The sequence below is a fragment of the Pangasianodon hypophthalmus genome, chromosome 9 (assembly GCF_027358585.1).
Source record: "Pangasianodon hypophthalmus isolate fPanHyp1 chromosome 9, fPanHyp1.pri, whole genome shotgun sequence".
Lineage (NCBI taxonomy): Eukaryota > Metazoa > Chordata > Actinopteri > Siluriformes > Pangasiidae > Pangasianodon > Pangasianodon hypophthalmus.
Window position 1 is genome coordinate 10,104,801 of NC_069718.1, and position 22,446 is coordinate 10,127,246.

Consider the following 22,446-nt stretch of genomic DNA (forward strand, 5'->3'; position numbering starts at 1 on the left):
TCAAACAAAAAATGAATTAAGAAACTTTGATCAAGCACAGAAGTCATGTTTCCCCTTTGGTCTGGGAAACACTAATTATTTAACAGTTTGTGGTTCCAGTGGTCGGAGTTGCAAGACCTGAGTAACAATACTGTAAATGTGAACTATGATTTACTTGTTTTGTTCCTCTAATAACCCAAACCAGATTGGAGAGGATAAAGAGCTGCTTGCAAAACAGTTTAGAGCTCCACATCCTGTTTTGAATAAAGGTTTGTTATCAAGCGCTGGCTTTTAAATAGGAATGCATCCTGTATCTCAAATCCCAAACAGCCACAGACAGTCCCACTATCACTGAACACAAATACGGTATCATGCATAACCACAGAGTACAGTAAAGCCATTTAATAAATGTGGATTTCTAAAATTTCACAATGGATATACTGTATATAATTCATAGTCCTTCAGTATAAACACTACCAGTCTGAAGTTTGAACACACTACACTGAATTGAAATGTCTTAAATCCATTTCAAGCTTATGACTGAAATTGAAGGTTAATGCCCATGTCTAAATGTATTTCTGAATCAAAATGTATTTTAAATAAGTATTTTTACTTTAAATTATTTCCCCAAACAACCAGTTTTCATTTAGGAGTTTAGGAAAAGTGAGGAGCTCGGCCTCTGAACTTTGAGTCTCATGGGTGAATCTTTGTCATTAATTTAAAAAATAAAGTCATTTCGATTTAATGCTTTTCTTGGTCACTGCATAATTCTATATGTTACTTCCAAATGTTAATGCCTTATTATTCTAAATTAGTAGAAAATAGTAAAAAATAAAGACCTTCTATGAGCAGACTGGTCATATACAGTTAGGTCCGGAAGTATTTGGACAATGACAGAGTTTTTGTGATTTTGTCTTTATACACCACCACAATGGATAATAAAATAAAACAATCAAGATGTGATCGAAGTGTAGACTGTCAGCTTTATTTTAAGAGGTTCCACAAAAATATGGCATTTACCATTTAGGAATTACAGCCATTTTCAACAAAGTACTTCCATTTTCAGGGGCTCAAAGGTATTTGGACAAAGTGACATAATTGTAAATATAACCATAATTTTAATACTTGGATGCAAATCCTTTGCAGTCAATGACTGCCTAAAGTCTGGAGCTCATGTTCTCAAAACTCAAATTCTGAGTTTCCTCCCTGGAGATGCTTTGCCAGGCCTTCACTACAGCCACCTTCAGTTGCTGCTTGTTTGTGGGTCTTTCTGCCTTCAGTCTTGTCTTCAGTAAGTGAAAAGCATGCTCTATTGGGTTGAGATCAGGCGACTGACTTGGCCATTGAAGAATATTCCATTTCTTTGCCTTCAAAAAGTCTTGAGTTGCTTTCGCAGTATGTTTAGGGTCATTATCCACCTGCACTGTGAAGTGGCGTCCTATCAGTTTTGTAGCATTTGGCTGAATGTGAGCAGGGAGTATGAAGTACTGAAGGTGGCTGCAGTGAAAGCCTGGCAAACCATCTCCAGGGAGGAAACTCAGTGGAAACTTGGTGATGTCCATGGGTTCCAGACTTCAGGCAGTGATTAACTGCAAAGGATTTTCATCCAAGTATTAAAATTATGTCACTTTGTCCAAATACCTTTGAGCCTCTGAAAATGGAGGTACTTTGCTTAAAATGGCTGCAATTCCTAAATGGTAAATGCCATATTTTTGTGGAACCTCTTAAAATAAAACTGAAAGTCTACACTTCAATCACATCTTGATTGTTTTATTTCAAATCCATTGTGGTGGTGTATAAAGGCAAAATCACAAAAACTCTGTCATTGTCCAAATACTTCCGGACCTAACTGTATATATAATATAAGGTAATATAATATAATGCCTCTAGAACATGTATTCACTATAGACACTATCCTGCCATCAATTAAAAGTACAATGCAGTGGCATTTAAGAGCAGAACTGCTGGTGGCTGGTGCGCAGTGTTAAGGAGGCTCCTCTGCTCTCCACTGATTTTCTGGGCAAACGTTTCCCCCAGCAGCAGTTCAAGTGAAGGGCATGGCTAACTCCCGAGAGCATGCTGGTTAGTCTCTAATGAGACACACAGCTCCAACCCCCAGCCACTACTCCACACGCCAAAATGCTGAAGAAATCTGCAGCCTGCGGCAGAGAGACTGGCCGTTCCACATCACAATCAAACCGAGGCAAGAATGTTGGCCTGGGAAAAGCTGTAGATTTTTCAATGCCAGGAGTGGAAAGCCAAAAACATCTTTGGAAACAGATGCGATTTCATCATGTAGGGCTTTCTGATTTTTGCTAACACTGCAGAGGTGCAATGAGAGCTACAGTGCATAATATGTTGACAAAATGCAATATGGAGAAATGAAGGACAATCCAACTTGAAAGGAGAAATTCAGCATAAAATTTGTGTTTAATATGTAATTTGTCATGTTACGTTCTTCAGTATTCTCCAGTACCACATTTCTTAGCCTCAGCATTTTTACAGAATTTACAGTTTTTATATCAGTGCCATGTTTATATCTAACAACGTTCGGTCACTACAGTTTTAATATGTAGTAGCGATACTTTCTGTACCATTAATCCTAGCTTCTGCAGGAAAGGAAATCTTACTTCTATCTTGAGAATGCATCATCAGGAGAGACTAGGTGCCCCTTTAAAACCTGTACTAATGATTAAGTAAGAAATAACACATGACATGGCATGCTGTTACAGGAAAATAAACATCGACAGGGTGATGTGGTCAGTCTGAAGCAGAGTTTTTGTTACCGCCTGAAAGTTGATTATTTGCCTATAACACCACATTTTGAAGTGTTTTATTCCTCTTTCACCACTGCAATTACCAATGTTGACAAGTTTCTGTTTATAATGGTACAACACATCACATTTTAACTGCTTATAGTGACATTTACTGTTGTGGAACAACACTGAAACGAAGGTAGTTCCTTTTATCACTTACGTTATTGCAGCTATAAATTGTCACTCATCAGCCTCTCTTAAAGCTAATAAGACAAAATGTAGCTTGTTACTGAGAAATCACAAAATTTTCTATCCTAAAGACTTAAAGGAACAGCTTTGTCATTATCTCTGTTACAAAATGCTGATACTGGAGACTCCTTCCAAAAATCTTCACAGAAACCTGTGTACACTCTGGTATAAATAGAATTATTCATATGAAACTTATCAACACTGACTTTTTTTTATAGAGTTGCAAAGATTGTTTAAAGATGCTACTTGGAGGATGTACAATTGGCATTAAAAAAAATTTAAAAAATTGTAGATTTAAGTTGGGACATAATGCGTTTAAATGAACTAACTGTCATTACATAGTCCCTATCAGTCAGCTTCATTAGCTGTATGTTCATGGCATGTATAAAAAGTTCATCATTGGCTTCTTCTGGGAAATATTAACTCAGATCAATATCTGTATTGGATCTGTGCAGCTTTAATAAATACATGTACATGAATATACTCTCGTTACATTGAAATCATTCGGCAAAAAAAAAAAAAAGAAAAAAAAAAACCACTGAGATTTGCCTGATGTTGATGTCTAAACAGTCTGCTGTAAATGATGCTTTATAGCAGCTGACAACAATGCTCTGTGAATAACATAACACGATAAGTGCAATCACATTCATAATTCACAGTGCATAACAGCTTGGGGAAAGAAACTCATAGCGTATGAGTGTAAGCTGAACTTATACTGGGCTTATAAGTGTGTGTTTGTTAGTCACCTATAGAAGCCTAATGCTTTTCATCTTCCTTTACCTTGCCATGAGGCTTTGATAGGTCCAATCAATTCGTTTCTCAGTCCCTGCATGTAATTGGATTGTAATCAAAATATAAACAGAAGCAAATGAATGGAATCATTGTGCTGAAAAGAGTCATCTATTTTCATTATCGCACTGGCTGGAAGGTGCAGCGTACAGTCTCTCATCTGTGCTGCCAATGACAATCCGGCTATATTCAGCACTATTGACTGTAAATGTCCTGCCACGTCTAATTCCATTATCCAAAGGAATGGGGTGCAAAATTGCTACATGCTTGTGCAAAGTACACCCAGGTGGCTGCCTCAAATCCACACAAAACAGCCCTCATAATCAACGGCAAAGGACACCGATTCCCAAAAGACTGCATGCTAATGTCGTCTGCTGAAATAACATGAGCCCCAGCATTATTACCAGACATACAGACAGACATAAGATTACTGTAATATATGTAAACTGGGCTGAGTAATAAACAGAATCTTAGTTTAAAACCTTAATGGAAATTAAACAGAGCTTGTCATCCATACGGTTGTACTGACACATTTTTATTTGCTGCCTTTAAAAAAAAAAAGGTGGAACAGATGCTCTTATGTAGCAGTAGTTATCCTAAAGCAGGAGCTACTGAAAGCAGGATAACGTAGAGAAATGCAAATTATAGCATTAAGAAATGTAAAGTACAGAGGCACATGAATAGCAATATGTCCTCTATGAGGCTCGTTCTCTGACCTTTCTTTCCGGGGAATCTAAAGAGTGGCGCTTTTAATAGAGTTACAGTTACTGAGTCTTATTTATATAGCTGGATAAAAAGTCAAAAGCCAATCCACTTGGCTTGAGCTATAGAGCTTTCTGAGCTGTGCTCTGCTCAACGGCAGCACAACTGAATCCTGCCTTAGAGAATTGGAGGAGGAATAAAAGAAAGGGCTAAAAAAGCTAAAACGCACTTGCACTTAAGGGATCAGTCAGACTGAGGTAGCTGTTTACTTGGGCAAAACCAGCAGCGCTCCTGATGGTGTTGGAAGGAGGATGTGAAAAAGTGGCCTCGAGCACGTAGTGTGCAGAGACCGTGAGCTATTTATGCACTCTTTCAGTGCTGCAGACTGGAACTTGCAAGTAACTACTGTTAGTTACAGTATATCTGGCAAGCAGCATTCTTCATATCCATATCCATACCTGTGTACCTTTTGTACATCTGGAAGTTTAAAAGCCATCTCCACTAGAGGGCAGGTCAGAACCAAAACAGCTCCAGCACTACAATACCTTCTTTGACTTTCACTTCCTCTGATTTTGCACTAGATAAATAACGAAGAAGGTGGGAATTGAGAAGGCTGTGATACGTGTATCTAGAGAAAACACCAATGTAGAGAGTCTACTGGCCCATTAGAGCTGGTCATAACTCTCTAAAATTACACATGTTCAGTTTGTAGATAATTTGGCACAAATTATAAATGTCATCAGTCCAGGTTCTTGCTCGAAGTACTTCCATATTTAGCTCTTGCTGTAATAATCATGGCCTACATTGTCCTCTTTCTAGTGACAGTTACTAACTGCTAACATCTTACTCCATTAAGAAAAGTTAACAGCAAGGAAAATTAAAATAGTTTTGAAATTATGAAGCTATATATATATATTTTTTAATGAATGTTATTTAGTTTACATCTAAAAAAAGATAACAATTCCAGTATTTTCTATCCTCCATTTTTGTATTTTTTTCCCTATTTTCTCCCTAATGGGGAGAAAGTCTTGGACAATTCCCACCCACCTTCCAACTCTTGCTTCCTCCAAGACACATGATACTAGCAAACCACATCTTTTCAAACGGCTGCATCATGGAGGAAAGCGCCATTTACCCTCTTCCTCATACATGAGCTCACTGATGCCCATGATTGGCTAGTGTTTCTGTGATTGACAGGGGAGAGAGTACGCTATCCCTCTCACCCAGAGAGTATGGCCAGTTTTGCTATCTTGACTCCCAGCTATGGATAGCTGTGGCATCGTTGGAATTTGAACTCATGACGTCCCAACAATAGGGCAAACGCTTTTCTGTTGCACCACTCAAGAGCCTTAAAAACTTTCAAGCATGCGTTCAAACCCTGCTAATCTGCTACCTTATAACAGTATACTTCTTCATTTCAAGATACAACTCTTAAGCCCTATTTGGACTGGATTAGTTTTACACTGGGAGATGTATCTCTGGGATTTCTGTCATATCAATCATTTTTACAGAATGTACATTCCTGTTGCTGGAAAAATTTCACCATTTTCTTACCCATTATAAAAGGACATGTAGAAATAACCAAGTAAAATTGACATGCTGGTAAAAGGTTTCATTATATCATTGAAAGTTTGCACTTTTTCTTTAGTATAAAGACACTTAAGGAAGCTCTCTTTTCCATCATCTCCTGCTGAAACCAAACTGAAACCAAGTATTAGACAGGTGTAAAATGCAGAATAGTAAAATATGGACGATGTAATATAGAGAACATGTCAGAGAATTGATCGTTCTGGGGCTTTAGAACATGTAAATAGTGATGGTCATGTGACATAATAATGATTAACGTGGCCACAAGTTCTATAACAAGCAGTTATAATAAAGCAAAGTGATCAGTTTGCATTAAAGATTTGAGGTGTACATAGTACGTATAGAACTTTTGGTGTGACTTGATGTGTATTTCCATGGTCTACAGTAGGTGATGGTACGGATTACTGCTTGAAACAAGATAATCAGGTTTGAAGTAGCTGTAATTGGTCCACTGCAGTAACGCAAAGGGCATATATTAAGGTGCAGTAGACTGAGTTCTGTTAGAAGGCTGCTGCTTTATAATTGTGTAATTGTAATTAAATTTTATAGCTTTAGCACTGATGAGTGAGACTTGATTAGAATTTAAGTCAACCAACCATATAAAACTGTACTAGGGATTTGTTAAAATAACGGTTTGCATTCGGCTGATTGGACAGTACAGGTCTAAAGTTAAAATGTGATTATTCAGAAGTAGTAAAATGTGCTGATGCAGCAATGCAGCGGTGTGTAATAGAGGTAGTGAGAAGTGGTGGTTCAGTGCAGGCTGGGAACGAAGGGAGGCAACAGCTGCTTTCCCCTGTGTGATTAATGATAAACGGAGCAATGCCAGACAGCAGCAACCCCTCCCTAACACACCTTCCATCCACTGCAGCTGCCTACACAACGGGAAATCAGGTGAACTCCATCCAGAGAGCAAGTAAAGGACTAGCAGGACAGTGGAAAGTCTATAGCAGTAACTAAAGAATTGCTTCTGCTATGCAAAACTGCATAATTTTTGAGAAAAAGGCAGCATGAAACAGATTAATCCAGATTAATGAGGATAATATGACGCAGTGGGACATTTGGATCACCATCTTCATTCCTCAGCCCACTGAGAAGCAGGAAATCAGAGGAAACTGTATTCCCTGCAGAGGGGCTGATTGGAAGGCGAGGGTGAAATGAGATCTAGGGAAATAGGGCACATCAACAGTACTTGTAGCATTACTACATGGCTCACAGGACAAAACTTTCTCCAAACACGCATCACTATTCCAGCCTTTCAAATGCCAGTCTATAACCTGCTTGGTAAAGGTTATAATTTGCTCTTGAGCAGTCATCTTGCATAAAGGGGGAGTATCTTGCATGAGACACTGTAAATATGAGCAATGAAATTCAATATTGTGGAAAAAGGCAGCGTGTTTGGCTCGAATATGCGCACAGTCCACCTCGGGTGAAATATGTCTGGTGGCCACGCTGGAGCATGGTGATGTATATATTTCATCAACTCTGTTGATAACATGGCAATACAAAGAAGATGAAAGAGATTATTTATAAAATGCATGAAGTGGCAGTTCCAGTGGTGTGCTTAGTGAAACTGCATGGCATTAGAAAAAAAAAAAGGGAAAACCAAATAAGATGCACCCTGGTCTTTAATTTGCATCTCTAGGGTTTCATTTTATTCCATGTTTAAAATTTCAGACCACTGTGGAATGTTCTTGTTCCTGCCGTATTTTCTGCACGAAGGAATTTTAGTGGAATTAAACAAAAAGAAGTTGTGTGTGGATGCAAGCTAGAGCTGAAATCTTAGGAAGAATGACACACCCATGTACCAGGATGAGACCTAGTACAAGTCCAGGGTAATTAATGTGAACAGAAGCAGACATATTACTGGGAAAGATGTCCTTTTTTGAGGCTGTCAGAACAAAATTTTTTACTGGCAAAAATCTACATTGAAATGTTTATTACATTTATGTATACAAAGATGCTATAAAACAACTCATTAAGAAAATTTGCCCCAGGAAATAGGGCCTGTTATACATAATGATAGATATAACATCCTACCCAGATAAAATATTCTCCCTCTCAAAAACAACTGGTCATTGCAGCAAAATCCAAACGTGTCAGAAAGGTAGAATTACATGTAGGCAGTTAATTGTTTTAATGTAGAAAAAATAGTTTTGGAGGTATTCTTGTTTTAACTGTACAGTTTATAAACTTTTTATATAGTATCTTCCTGTACTAGTCTTGTATTCATCCAATTAAATGCTCTCTACAACATATCATATGTCCCAGCCCCCGGGGATGTGTCTTGCTCTACCATAGTGGCTCGTTAACAGCAAACATGGTTTGTCGGTGTGTTTTTGGCTTCTCACACGCTATTCTATTTTCCATTCATTTGGAGGGAGTTTATTCATTTTGAAGTAAGTTTTGAAGTAAATTCATTGATTTTGTGCAAGTTTGCAGTTGTGGCACTTTTTGGAGGAGTATTTTACTAACTTAAGGCTGTTCAATGATGCAATGTCTTGCTACCTCAGACTAATCAGGAACAGTTCTGGGGCTTCTCCATCAGTAACAGTAATTTCCTTTTATCAAGTAGGATAACTCTAACAATTTAGCTATTTAGTCTTCAGACACATCAGATACTTCCTGCATGTCTCTGTCACCATCAGTTCCACTGGTGGTCTACGTCAGCTCAAACTTGTAGGATATAAAGTGGATAAAAGTGGATGGCGTGAGAAAAAAAGAATGACATGGGGGAAAAAAATGGAGAAAGCTTCTTTTGCTTTTAGTGCATCATCAAAGGCAAGAAGTTTATTTTATCATAATCATACCGTCTGCTGTACACATTACATTCAGATTGGCAAGCACCATGACTTTTGTTATTGATGTGCCCCTAGCTCAGAAAGTTGGGGCTCATTGAAAAGTATAGCGTATAGCCAAGCAATTTCACGTCTCATTGTTTATTTGAAACACAGAGTGATTGACAGTTCATCTTTTAATATCTTTGTGCATTCAACTACAAAATGACTCAAATTCCTCAATATTAGTGACAAATAAATGATGGAAGATTCATTTCATCACATCCTGTGTAACAACACTTTTATGGCAAGTGTGAATAGTGTAAAATAGGCTGCAAGTGTGAGTGACATATTACCAGTAAAGGTATGCTGATGACATCCCGGGTTTTGAGTATGCTTCCAGTCTAATCTCAGCATAATAAAAAAGCTGACTTGTGCAGGATGCATGGTATTTCTATAGCGTGTAATGGAATATACTGTATATATGAAGGTTTCTGAGAAGGAGGACTGCTCACAGCTGTGTAGGCTTAAGTCCCACCTCCACTGATGTAACTCATAGCAGTGCACCAGCTGATAAGTTCTGCCAGCCTCTCCATCTGTCTGAGACGCCTCTCCGCTGAGTAATGCAGGAATGAGTACTGCATTCACACTGTGCTACCATAAAGCAGCCAGCCAAAAAAGCCCTGAGACTAATTATCCACGCTGACTGCATTGAGAGATCGGGGGGCTTCGAGTTCACACACAGATATCAGACACAACATGTTTCCTCCCTAAATGTGCCCATAAAGCTAACCAAAGCACAATCTAAATGGCCATTAAGATCGTCAGTGGTTTATTCTCAACGAGCTAATAGCCAGCGTTAGCCGATAAAGTGCTTCTTCTGAGCAGAAAGAAGCGAAGAGTCAGTAGACAAATATGACTAACCATTTTAACAAAAACATCTTGCTTGGATTACTAAAGCTACACGTCTGCTTTCAATTCGGTTTTAATTCATACACGATGCCAAGTATTTGCATGACAGAAATAACAGTTTCGTCTCTCTTATCAAACATGTTCATGTTTGGAAGACACTTCATGCTGAAATGATTACCACGGCCAAACTGAAAACACAAACAACACCAGGGGAAAATCTGGTTTTTTTTGTTTGTTTGTTTGTTTAATTGAAAAGCATCTGCAGGGAGTTAGTACTGTAGTTTATAGAATTAAGCCGCTTTAAGACTGTGAGATTTCAGTGGTCTGTTAAGATTACTTGTCACACTGAGAGATGGTCCCAATAAAATCTTGTCCGAATTCTATAACTGACTGTGTGATAATGTGCTCTCCATGTTAGAGTATATGATGAAGATCCTCTAATGATAGACCTGCGATACAGAAAATTTGGTCACATAGACAGGAGCAGTCTTCAAAGTGAGCTTGATGTAAATAATATATTTTTCTGTCAATTAGCACGTTTTCTTTACACTTTGCCATTGCCACTAGCATATCTGTAGCTGTCTCATAAATTTCGTGTAATCCCATGCTGTAAATTTCATGTAATCCTGCGCCGTCCTCCTATTGGGGTTTGTAATATTGTAGCAGCGCTCACACTGAGACTTTAATTAAAGTTTTCTGACACTGCCAGAACTTTGTCGTCGACTGTCTTTGGTCGCGATGGCACTAAATTGGGGTCATGTCATTCGTTTATAAATGTCTGTTGATACTAATTCACAACTAATGATTTCTTTTACAATATGCATTTTTTTTGTCTGCGACAACATAAAACCATACAGTGTAAAAGCAGCTATGGTTAATAACAGTCATGCTTAGTCCAGACTTACCTGACATGAGAGGCTGACCAGTCATGCCCATGGGCGCCATCCCTAGGTTGTTCATGGCAGTGGCCCAGGCGTTTGGGTCGGACATGGGCAGTCCCAATGAGCTAGAGTCCATTGCTATATTACGTAGACCCTCTATACAGACAAGAAGAGAAGAATTAGGATTTAAAACACTCTCACTTCATTTCCACTATATTACCAAAATAATAAACATATTCCAAAACTGTAAAAATAAAAAAGTTCCCAATATCATATCTTCCTTTGGGAAAGCCACACGGCTCTGAGTACCACTTCATAATCAGAATGATTTTGGTTTCACATATGAAAATAAGCATGCAGGCATACACAAAAACAAAAATAATAATAATGATCAAGGCATCACTGGCTCCTGTCAAGTGTGAAAACCTAACAAATAAATTCTTACAGGAGAACAAACCAGCAAACTAGGAAAGAAACCTCCTTCGTCATTTCTAGACAGCAACGAGAAATCTATGATCATTTTATCGGCTGCTCTAATTTACATTCCTCTACATCTCAGCAAGGAGGGAAATGGACTCTATTATAAAACATTTAATCTGCTATTGAAAGGGGAAAAATCCACACAGAGTGCAAGCTCATCCAAAAGAGTAAGCATTGGCCTGTGAGCTGAGAGGTTAATGTTAATGTCTGCCTATAATTGATGGATGGTGCACATGGGGTTTACTGAGTGTGAGAGAGGAAGAACATATGGTTTAGCAATGAAAAGCTCTTGGCTTTGCAGCCATTGTTCCACAATAAGCTTTTACAGACAGCTCAATGTCAGCACAGGAGATGAAGAGAAATACAGCAACACATACCATTCTCTGCTATGTTCTACAATGTGTAGTGTACAGGAGTCATTGTTCAGTAACGGAAACTAAGACTGATTTTTAAATCTGTATAGCATTGATTAAAAACAGTGGTACCATATTGTACTCTAACAAGTCTCAGTAGCAAAAAAGCTTAACAAGTCACTTCACTTTTGTCATTTCTGAGGGTATCTCTTTTGTTGTCGTTTGTAGAAACCATTGCCAATAATCCAGACTATGCCTCTGCATACACACTTTTACCACAAAGTTGCATTTATAACAATTTCTGCAATTAACTAGTAATTTTATAGTGTACGTATACCACAGTGCTGTTCAATTCTTGATTCTGATTGATCAGAAAGAGTTGATGCAAGTTGATGCAAGGCAAATCTCAGTTTTATATTAATGAGTTTGTTCTAAATATTATCTAACGTTACCATTTGTATAGTAATTACACAGGGACTTCAATAGTGGACTTTGTAACAGTCAGAAGTAAAGTTGTGAATTAAAGTTTTCCAACATGAGAGTCTTCAAGACACAAGACTTTGCAGTTTGTCAGTTGTTTGTCATATCAATTTCAAGAGAAAGAAAAAAAGAGGGTGGTGAGGGAACAACTGTTAATAGCTGCTTTATAACATAAGTAATTACAAGAAAAATAATGTACAATTCTACAACATTCAACATAAAAAAATGTAACTATAAATGGATAAAAATGACACGCCACTCTTTAAAAAATAAGAAAATTGTAGTCTTGCCATATTTCTGTGGAAAAGGAATAAAACACTTTAGAACGTGATGTTATTGGAAAATAATAAACTTTATCAATGCCAAACTGTCACTGATTATTTTCTTGTAACAGAATTCACAGTGTTTTATTATTTACCTGGCACCTACAAAAAGCAGGTTGCTGAATTCAGTTATTTTTGTATAGCCACCTAGTATGGCTAGAACTTATTGAATGATCTGTGATGTTTCATTTCCTAAAACTGTACTCAGTAGCTGAGAATTACTACCATTCAGCTACATTTTAAGCCATATCTGCTAGTTAGGCTAATATTCATTGGTTAGTGTTTCTATAGTTTGCTAGGTAGTGATAGTAGTAATAGTAGTAATACTACTATAGTGGTAGACGCTATTAGAGAAGTACTCTTCTCAAACCCATGGTTAGTTACTTTTAAGTTTACTTCTATAATTCGTCTGCAAATTTCACACTTTCCAACCTTCCAAATCCATACTCCCCACATCATCAGTATCAGACACACAACCAGTACTCCCCCACACCATCAATACCAGAAACACATCCAGTACTCCCCCACACCATCAATACCAGAAACACATCCAGTACTCCCCCACACCATCAATACCAGAAACACATCCAGTACTCCCCCACACCATCAATACCAGAAACACATCCAGTACTCCCCCACACCATCAATACCAGAAACACATCCAGTACTCCCCCACACCATCAATACCAGAAACACATCCAGTACTCCCCCACACCATCAATACCAGAAACACATCCAGTACTCCCCCACACCATTAATACCAGACATACAACTAGTACTCCTCACATCATCAATACCAGACACACAATCAGTACTCCCCCACACCATCAGTATCAGACACACAACCAGTACTCCCCCACCATTAATACCAGACACACAACCAGTACTCCCCCACACCATCAGTACCAGACACACAACCAGTACTCCCCCACCATTAATACCAGACACACAACCAGTACTCCCCCACACCATCAATACCAGACATACAACCAGTACTCCCCACATCATCAATTCCAGAAACACAACCAGTACTCCACAACATCATCAATACCAGACACACAATCAGTACTCCTCACATCATCAGTATCAGACACACAACCAGTACTCCTCACATCATCAGTATCAGACACACAAACAGTACTCCCCCACCATCAATACCAGACACACAATCAGTACTCCCCCACATCATCAGTATCAGACACAAACAGTACTCCCCCACCATCAATACCAGACACACAACCAGTACTCCACAACATCATCAATACCAGACACACAATCAGTACTCCTCACATCATCAGTATCAGACATACAACCAGTACTCCCCACATCATCAATTCCAGAAACACAACCAGTACTCCACAACATCATCAATACCAGACACACAATCAGTACTCCTCACATCATCAGTATCAGACACACAAACAGTACTCCCCCACCATCAATACCAGACACACAACCAGTACTCCCCCACACCATCAATACCAGACACACAACCAGTACTCCACAACATCATCAATACCAGACACACAATCAGTACTCCTCACATCATCAGTATCAGACACACAACCAGTACTCCTCACATCATCAGTACCAGACACACGATCAGTACTCCCCCATATCAGTAACAGAAACACAACCAGTACCCCCCAACACCATCAGTACCACACACACTACCAGTACCCCCACACCGTCAGTACCAGACACATAACCAGTACTCCCCCCTACATCTCCTCTATTCATTTTTGCTCTCTTCCTGCTCGCCACTTAGACAAATGAATATTTCATATCAAATCATTCAATAAACCACAAAAACAGAGCTGATCGATGCTTAATTTGAGCCATGTCTCTATGGATGCAGTTTCACAAAATATGAGATTTTGACACTGTGTGTTCCAGGAAATATTTTGGAAAAACCAATTGATTCAGTGCTTTTATTTGAGTACGAATTCCACAGAAACAAGAGCTGATGTATTTCGTAATTATGTGGAATGGACGAACACAAAAAGCACGATTTCCCAAGTAAGGCTCATGGGAAATGTATTTAAAGAAAGACCTGACGAAAGTTCTTAAAGCACAGAACATAAGTAATGCTAAATTTTGGACTTTATTTAAGCAGAGTAATGGCTATTTAAGGGTCAATAAATTAAAAAAAAGGTTTAAATGAATTATAAATAATCACTAACAGCCAACAAAGCATGTTCAGAATAAGTTCTTGGTTAAGTATTTGGTTAGAGAACCTAGATATAAATTTTATATATATATATATATATATATATATATAAAACAATTTTCAACAAACTGTAGAAAACAGTTTGTTCAACAAATTTACAACTCAATGTTCTTTGCCTTACTTGGATAGATTATAACTTTAATAAATGTCTTCTAAAAGAGTTATTTGAGGAGTGACATCCTCCAAATACATGTGAACCCTTCTAGATTTACTGCCTAGATGATGATGATGATGATGATGATGATGACGATGACATCTTAGCTGGGAGGCGTTAGATAAATATAAAGCCAAGCCTGTAGTACTGCTCTGTGTCTGTTTCAAGTCACTGTGTCTGCTTTATAAACAAAAATGCCCTTCAGTAGACTTATTTATCATGAGTGCAACAACTGCTCTAACTTTCTGTTCACTAAAAAAAAAACTAAACAATCCAGATTGTTGAACCCTGATGTGTGGGTGGGAAGGAGGACTCGGGAGATAGGCGACTTTTTCACAAAGCTTCGTTCTTCTTTTATTTTTAATTTTTCCTGCAAGCACTTTCTCAATCACGGACAAACACGCACAAACACACGGAATTAAGTTCTGCTCTCTCTCTCAGGTTCATGGCATCTCCTAAAAGACTAACAAACCACTCATAAATAAACTCGCCTTGATCGACCACAGGTGAGATTCACCACCCGCCTCCTCTCCTCCTCAACCACACCCCCACTGCCACACTTTGGATCTAAATATATATATATATATATATATATATATATATATATATATATATATATATATACATACATATATTTACTCAACCAACACCCCACTAGAATCTCAGACGTCCCTAACACTGTGTTCAGTAATTAATCCATACTTGAATATTCTCATCTCAGGGAACAGTGATATTAAAGAGGGCTCTTTTTGATTTCAGCCTGAAATCAGCTGGCCAAAATAAATTTGTTGTCAGATACGCACCCAGTATTTGTAATACAGTACTACTGTGTCATAACACCATCTGTTCAGACCATGTCTTCACTTTGGCACCTTCCATTTTTTTCAGCTGTATGGACTACACTGAACACCCCATCACATTTATTCCACATTCTTGAAGTCAAGTTTTTACATATTATTCCTTTTTCAGCAAAATATTTACTGGTAAAGGACTGCACCCCCATGGATTTTAAATGGGAAAAAATGTAACTACAAGAAAATTTGCTCAAACTGAAATGTGGGTGTATTTTGCAATAAGACAAGAATCACAAAGGGGCTACAGAGGCTGAATTTCACAACTGAGGATCCTCAGAGAATGGAAAGATGTTGGAGGCATTATTTATCAGAAAATATTTCTACCACATTCAGAAAGTAAAGTGAAAACTGTTAAACTGTTATCATTTTTTACATTTTACTATTAATATCTTTACATATAATATTTGATCCCTTTTGTTAATGTCAAGTCTGTTAAATTATTTCATTTTTATTTTGTCTGAAGGGAGTGCAAACGTTTGCACTTGGCCATATTTTATAATGTGATACTGATATCTTAGAAATGCCATATAAAATTTTCTAAAATTTAAAAAAAAAAAAAAAAAAAAAACCTGTGTAATTGTTGATATGGTGAAGTTTTCTATAAGGCAACATTTATTTCACATTTTTGGAAGGAGCCTCCAGTGTCAGTGCCTTGTAACAGTAATTAAGTTTTTAACTGTAACTTCTCCACCTTAAGGATAGAGGATTTAGGGCTTTGCGGTTCATCAGTAATGATGATTTTGTTTTATTAACTTTGAAAGAGATGCATTGCATGCCCAAAATAGCAACATATAGAATAAATAAACTATTTAAGAATCTGTATGCTACTTTGCATCAACGACTTCTGTTCCTGGATTCACAAAAAGGTTTCTCCTTGAGAAACTCTGAGGTACATTCAGAAATTCTGGCTGAGTGTCAGGAAATAAAAAAACCCTGAGTGTGCAGATATTTAAGCTGGGTAAACACAGAGCCACTTCTTAGAGCAATATAAGATTAGCTTGGACATTAAGGCTTCTGAAGAGCTGAAACGCACATCCAACAGGTTCAAACACTCTGATAAAATATTAACCATGGTCTAATTGAATAATACAAGAAGTAGACTGCCATTTCCTTCTACAAGCACAGCCAAATGAAAAAAAAATGAAGAAAGTGTTGACTAAGACTTTTTCTGAATTGTTAATAACCAGGATTTTTTTTTAATGCTGGAAAGGAACTCATGAATTGCAGCTCTATCACTGGCAAGAGTGAAAAAAAAAATAAAATCACTATCCAGGCAGCCAAACAGTGACTTCCTTTCGGGAATGAGTCATATTTCCTGCCAAGAGTGATGAAGCAGCTAAACGTGACGAGTCAGAGAGATGAAAAAAGGTCTGCATGCGAAACTAAACCTGAGGAAACAGAGAGGGTTGAGCTCTGCGGTAGTGAGACCTGTCTGAACTTCTGCACCACAATTAATGGATTAAAAGAGAATCAGAAAACTGTGGTGACCTGCGGACCACTTTCACAAAATTGCACCGATGTGAAAAAATGTAAGACTGATAACAGACTAGCAGCAGTTCAGTTTATCTTGGCTTCCCACCTACTAGGGCACATTTTCATTGTAGAGTAATAGAGAGAAATATTTGCCTTTAAGCTGGTTTAGCCGGTTTTACATCTGTTATACCTTCTGAAAAGTAAAAAAAAAAATCTCTGTATTTATGCATCTACAGTTAAAAGAGTAGAACCGCATTTATTTAGTGGACACAATCCAGCACCCAGACACATCAACAGCAGTCACAATGAACCATCGTTTAGAAACTTTAATTAACAAGAGTAAAAGTTTGTATAACAGCTGTCTTGCTCGGTAGATCTGTGCTCTTATCAGCCCATGATTGACAGGACAGATTGTTGTCATAGCGGCACCATCTCTATTCTTCCCTTCACTACTAAAGCGAACGGATTGCCAGATCGGTTGCCAGAAGTGTCTTAGTGTGAGGAGATAATTTGAGCTCTCCAAGAAATAAGATGCTGCTATCATGACAGCAGCGTCAATAGCTTTTATACAGATTCATTTTATACCACAGTGCTGTCGAATTCTCAATTCTGAATAGTCAGAAGATTTTGATTAAATTCCCTTAACAGCAGCGCTAACAGAAATTACGGCTGCAAAGCACATCACAGGTTTATATTAGAACGTTGTTATTTCACAGGGACTTTTATGGAGGACTAAATGGATTAAAAAATGTGCTGTTATTGTTCAACAAAATAAAATGTATAATCACTGATATGGTGAAGATTTCTATAAGGAGATTTTTGACATTTATGGAAGGAGTCTTCAGTGTCAGTGTTTTGTAACAGTAAGTTTTCCGACACACGAGAGTCTTCAAGAGAGAAGACTTTGTACCTTTTCACAGTAACAGAAAGAGAAAAATAGAGGCTGCTAAAGGAATGGCTGTTTATAACTGTTATAAGTGAAGACAGGAACTTGTTTTGTGTACTTTCGATAACACTAAATGCAAATATAAATGGATGAATGAAACATTACATGGCGTTTATTCATTTAAAAAACCCACCAATTTGTTATGGTATAAGAGAAACAAAACATTTCGGAACACGCTGTTATAAGAAAACAACTTTGGGTGGGTACAGTAACTCTGCTTCATGTTGGGCCATCTCACACCACCCCGTCCAATTCCTTATATTCTCTACATACATGCTACTACACAGGCTACTTTAATGAGAACACCTGAACCCCTGTACATTCACGCAATTATCTAAACAGCCAATCATGTGGCAGCAGTGCAACGCATAAAATCATGCAGATAGAGGTCAAGAGCTTCAGTTAATATTCACATCAAACACTGGAATGGGGAAAAATGTGATCTCTTTGTGTGACTTTGGCATTGTTGTTCATGCCAGACGGGTTGGTTTGAGTACTTCAGAAACTCAAGAAATAGAGTTTACACAGAATGGTGCAAAAAAAAAAAAAAAAAAAAAAAAAAAAAAAAACAATATCCAGTCTGCAGGCAGTAACATCTTGTTAATGAGAAAGGTCAGAGGAGAATGACTACACTGTTTTGAGTTGAGAGGAAGGCTAAGGTAACTCAAATAACCACTCTTTACAACCACGGTGAGCAGAAAAGCATCTCAGAACACGTTGAACCTCGAGGCGGATGGGTTACAACAGCAGAAGACCACATCAGATTCCACTTCTGTCAGCCAAGAATCTGCTACAGTAGGCACAGGCTCACCAAAACTGGTCAGATTCAAAAAGATTGGAAAAATTCTGCCTGGTCTGGTTTTGGTGTGTGCCTGTTTCCTTTTTTTTATCTATCACAAATATACTATGATTTATCAGAACATTTTATAGAGAAGATATGGAAAGTCTGAGATTGTTCACAAAATACACCAAAAAAAAAAAAAGTTGTTCAAGTGCTCCTGTGCAGGCTTTTGTGATATCACTACTGCAAAGCCCAATGCTTAACAAATGATATACTGTCCAGACCTAACGTTCACTGTGTTTTTGTCACACTTAGACACACAGACACTTTCTCAATAAAGCTGTCAGTGGCTCCCTGCCTAAATGTCCCCATGCAGTACAAAGAAAGGCGTGGGAAATTTATTTTACGACCTACAAGATCTCAACAGCTAAAGGGCAAATTAACTAGTGTTAGTCCTGCGTTTCCAGGACACTTCTGTGATCGGCAAAGCCAGACGGGGTGATCTCCAACAGTACGAAGGGAACGGTTACATAACACACAGCAGGATAGTCATATATTTTCCTTTTCAGTGCATCTTAATTCTTAGCACCACATCAGCAATCTTTCCCCTAATGATTATAATGAACATGTCATGTCATCTCATTATTGTTTACCTCTGAGCTGAGCAAATAATGTCAGACTTTTACTCTGCAGTAGAAACGTCAGTACACAAGGGCATGATTATGCAGGAAAAAAAAGCCCACACTTTTGAACAGATATATATTTTTGTGTAAATTAGGCACATTTAGCTTCAAATTAAGGCAGAGCTCTCTGAGGAAGGAATAATTTGACACCTGATGATTAGGTGGGTGTGGGCGAGAGAACCGGGTCTCATCTGCACTGCATAATTTGGCACACAATTGGTGTGTCGGTTTTAAATGAAACACGTCTGTTAAAACATCATTCCGGCTGCATTGAGAGCTTCTTTTCACTCCAAAATGAGAAAAGCTCAGTCCCGCCTGCCGTCCCAAGAGACGTGAGAGATTTTAAAAGCTAAAGCATGCAGGCATTAGACTGTAGCGCTGGTTGATAGGCAGTTCCTGAAAGCCTCATTAACATCAGGGCTATTGTTGCGTGACCTTGAAAAGAGAAGCGTAAAACAACCAGTGTGTTATTTTCCAGTACCGCTGTGAAACCCCTTGCTGGGCTGCATCTCCCGGTGTGCAGATATGAAGCAGATTTCACATTCAGATGGTGAGAGTCTGTGCTTTTTGAGAACACTGTGGTGATTGACAGTAATAGAGATATCAGGTATTCTCCCAGGGCGTCCAACACGTCGACTAGGGTACTGATGGTGAAATATGAAGGCTATACACTGATAGGGGCTGTTCTCTGACGGAACTTTCCTACCATCTCGTGCAGCACACGCGAATTCGATCCTCTTTGACGCAGATATGGATTCCCCATGGCTTGATTCGGCTCGGAAGAAGCGTGATTACACGAGTAATTACGCTATCGAGACTTTCGATTTTCCTGGCGTATGAGATGATATTGACACCGGGGCTGAGACGAGTATTTATTTGATTACCATTTCCAGTTACAGGATGGAGAGCTCCTAGGCGAGGTGTGAGTGCAGGATGTCTGAAGCAGACAAACGGCATCTGGGAAATATGTCTATTCTTTTTCCACGTCCAAACTGAAGGCAGGAGACGAAATGCAATTTTAAAGGCAGACCCAACATAGGTAGCAGATTTTGTTCTAGCTGGAGGACTGAAGAGATGTTAAGTCTGGTGACATTGGTGAAGAATAATGGTCTCATAAGTTTTAGCTAAGATTTTTACTTAGCAAATTAAGACTAGGTGCAGTGGATAGTGTTACCGCCTCACAGCTCCAGGGTCCCTGATTCGATCCTGAGCTTAGGTTACTGTCTGCATGTGTCCCTGTGTCCGTGTGGGTTTTATCGCGGTTCTCTGGTTTCCTCCCACCTCCCCAAAACGTGCCATTATGCAGCATGGCTACAATAAATCGCCTCTGGGTATAAATGAATGTGTGAGCGTTTATAGACAAGGTGCCTTCTGATGGACTGGTGTTCCATTCATGGCATATTCCCAGGATAGGCACCGGATCCACTCTGACCAGAATAAAGCGTTTACTGAAAATGAGGGAGAGTATTTAAGACAATCCAGCTTTGTAGCATATTGCACACTCACTCACACCAAGGGATAATTTACAGTTGCCAATCTACCTACTAGCATACTTTTGGTAAATAGGAGCTAGTAAGAGCTTTTTTTGTTGTTTATGTTGTTAAAAATAATCCTGTGTTATTTCTGTGGCCGCCATCCCTTCTAAACATGGATTCAGAATTAATGCCAGTTATGAGTCATAAACCTCTGGTCAGCTGGACACACCCTCAAACATGATGACAGCAAGCATTTTCAACAACACATGCACTGTCTGCTTGACTTTCGTCTTCTTCACACCGTAACTACTGCACCTGGATGAAGCTGATAATTAGTTTCGAGTTCCAGGTTGGCACCAGTGGCCCATTTCGCAAAAGCAGTACTGCTTTGAGTGTGTGTTGGCGCTCATCGGGGCTGTTTCAGGACAAGACAGCAGGACAAACAGGGGCTGACAGCGGCGCTGCAGTGGCACCTATCCAGCCTCAAGCCTGCGTGAGTTAACAAAAAGCAATCACCAATGACCGACACATCATTACCAACTCGGCTAGCTCATTCAGTACGGCAGCAGAGAACAGTGCAGGGTTTCTACATTGCATTTACGTTTTGTGCACGACATCATGCTGAGAAATGTATTAGCTAGACCTGGCTAACTGCAGGTGATCATTCTGAGATGGAAAATATGGAAAAGATTAGCACTGTATATGAAATTAGCACGAATAGAAAAGGACCTCCAAAGAACATTAAAGTTTTGTACTGAATCTGTACAAAGAACATGACTGTACAACGAAACAGATCTCTTTCCTACCGTCATACATGAACAACTCGCTAACCATGCAAGTAACATAACATGAAAAAGAAACAACAGATCAAGTAAGCCAGTGTGTGCATGGCATATTGATTCCACCATGATTACTGAAACCATTTATACATTATTCAGTGAGTTGAAAGAAATTCACAAGGTTCCTTTACACCAATGAATGCATAGAGTCATCGCAGATGACATTCAGCTCTCAGATGCAAAGACAGCTAAATGACAGCGGAAACATTTCAGAACTGCCGTCTGGCACTTTGAGAGTGACGGAACGTACAAAATTGGCTGCACCCTGCGTAATGCTCGAACAGCAGTCACTCATCAGCACAAGCAGCTGTGAATTTCACGTTAATGGCTTATAGCCAGACACATCATGTTCTCGAGCCTCGCCTCATCACGGATTCCCCTTGACAAACTCTCTGAAAATTACAGGTCGCAAAGTAAAAAATCTGGGCTGAATTTTAGTTGGTAAACGACTCCACCATGGGCATAAGCATCACTTATAGAGCAGATTTAAAGTGTAAAAGCAGTGCTGTGGGCCTCTTGAAACTCATTCTGGATCACATGATTACTCCTTTAGATTAGCAGACCCAATCAACAGCAGCTTGAGTATCAATTCAGTGGAGTTTGAAGGATCAGGTACCATGATCTGTAATATCTCTAGAGCCTTCCTCTTATTACTACATTTAAGCAAAACGGAGCTCGTCTGGGCTGGAGATACAAGCCTGTGTTTGTGAATTAATGCCTTCATGTTTAATCTGGTCATGTTG

At 38.7% G+C, this 22,446-nt stretch overlaps 1 protein-coding gene across 5 annotated transcripts in view; it reads right to left on the bottom strand.

The window, feature by feature from the left end:
- Window positions 1-22,446, bottom strand: part of enox2 (ecto-NOX disulfide-thiol exchanger 2) — a 235,967-nt gene that overhangs the window by 71,023 nt on the left and 142,498 nt on the right. For all 5 annotated transcript variants that reach the window (XR_008302279.1, XR_008302278.1, XM_026918721.3 and 2 more), the window contains one exon: window positions 10,657-10,788. Coding sequence is in view for 3 of the 5 variants with exons in the window: in XM_026918721.3 (XP_026774522.2) it covers window positions 10,657-10,788 (132 nt within the window). In the remaining 2 variants the exon portion in view is untranslated. The remainder of the gene's footprint in view (window positions 1-10,656; window positions 10,789-22,446) is intronic.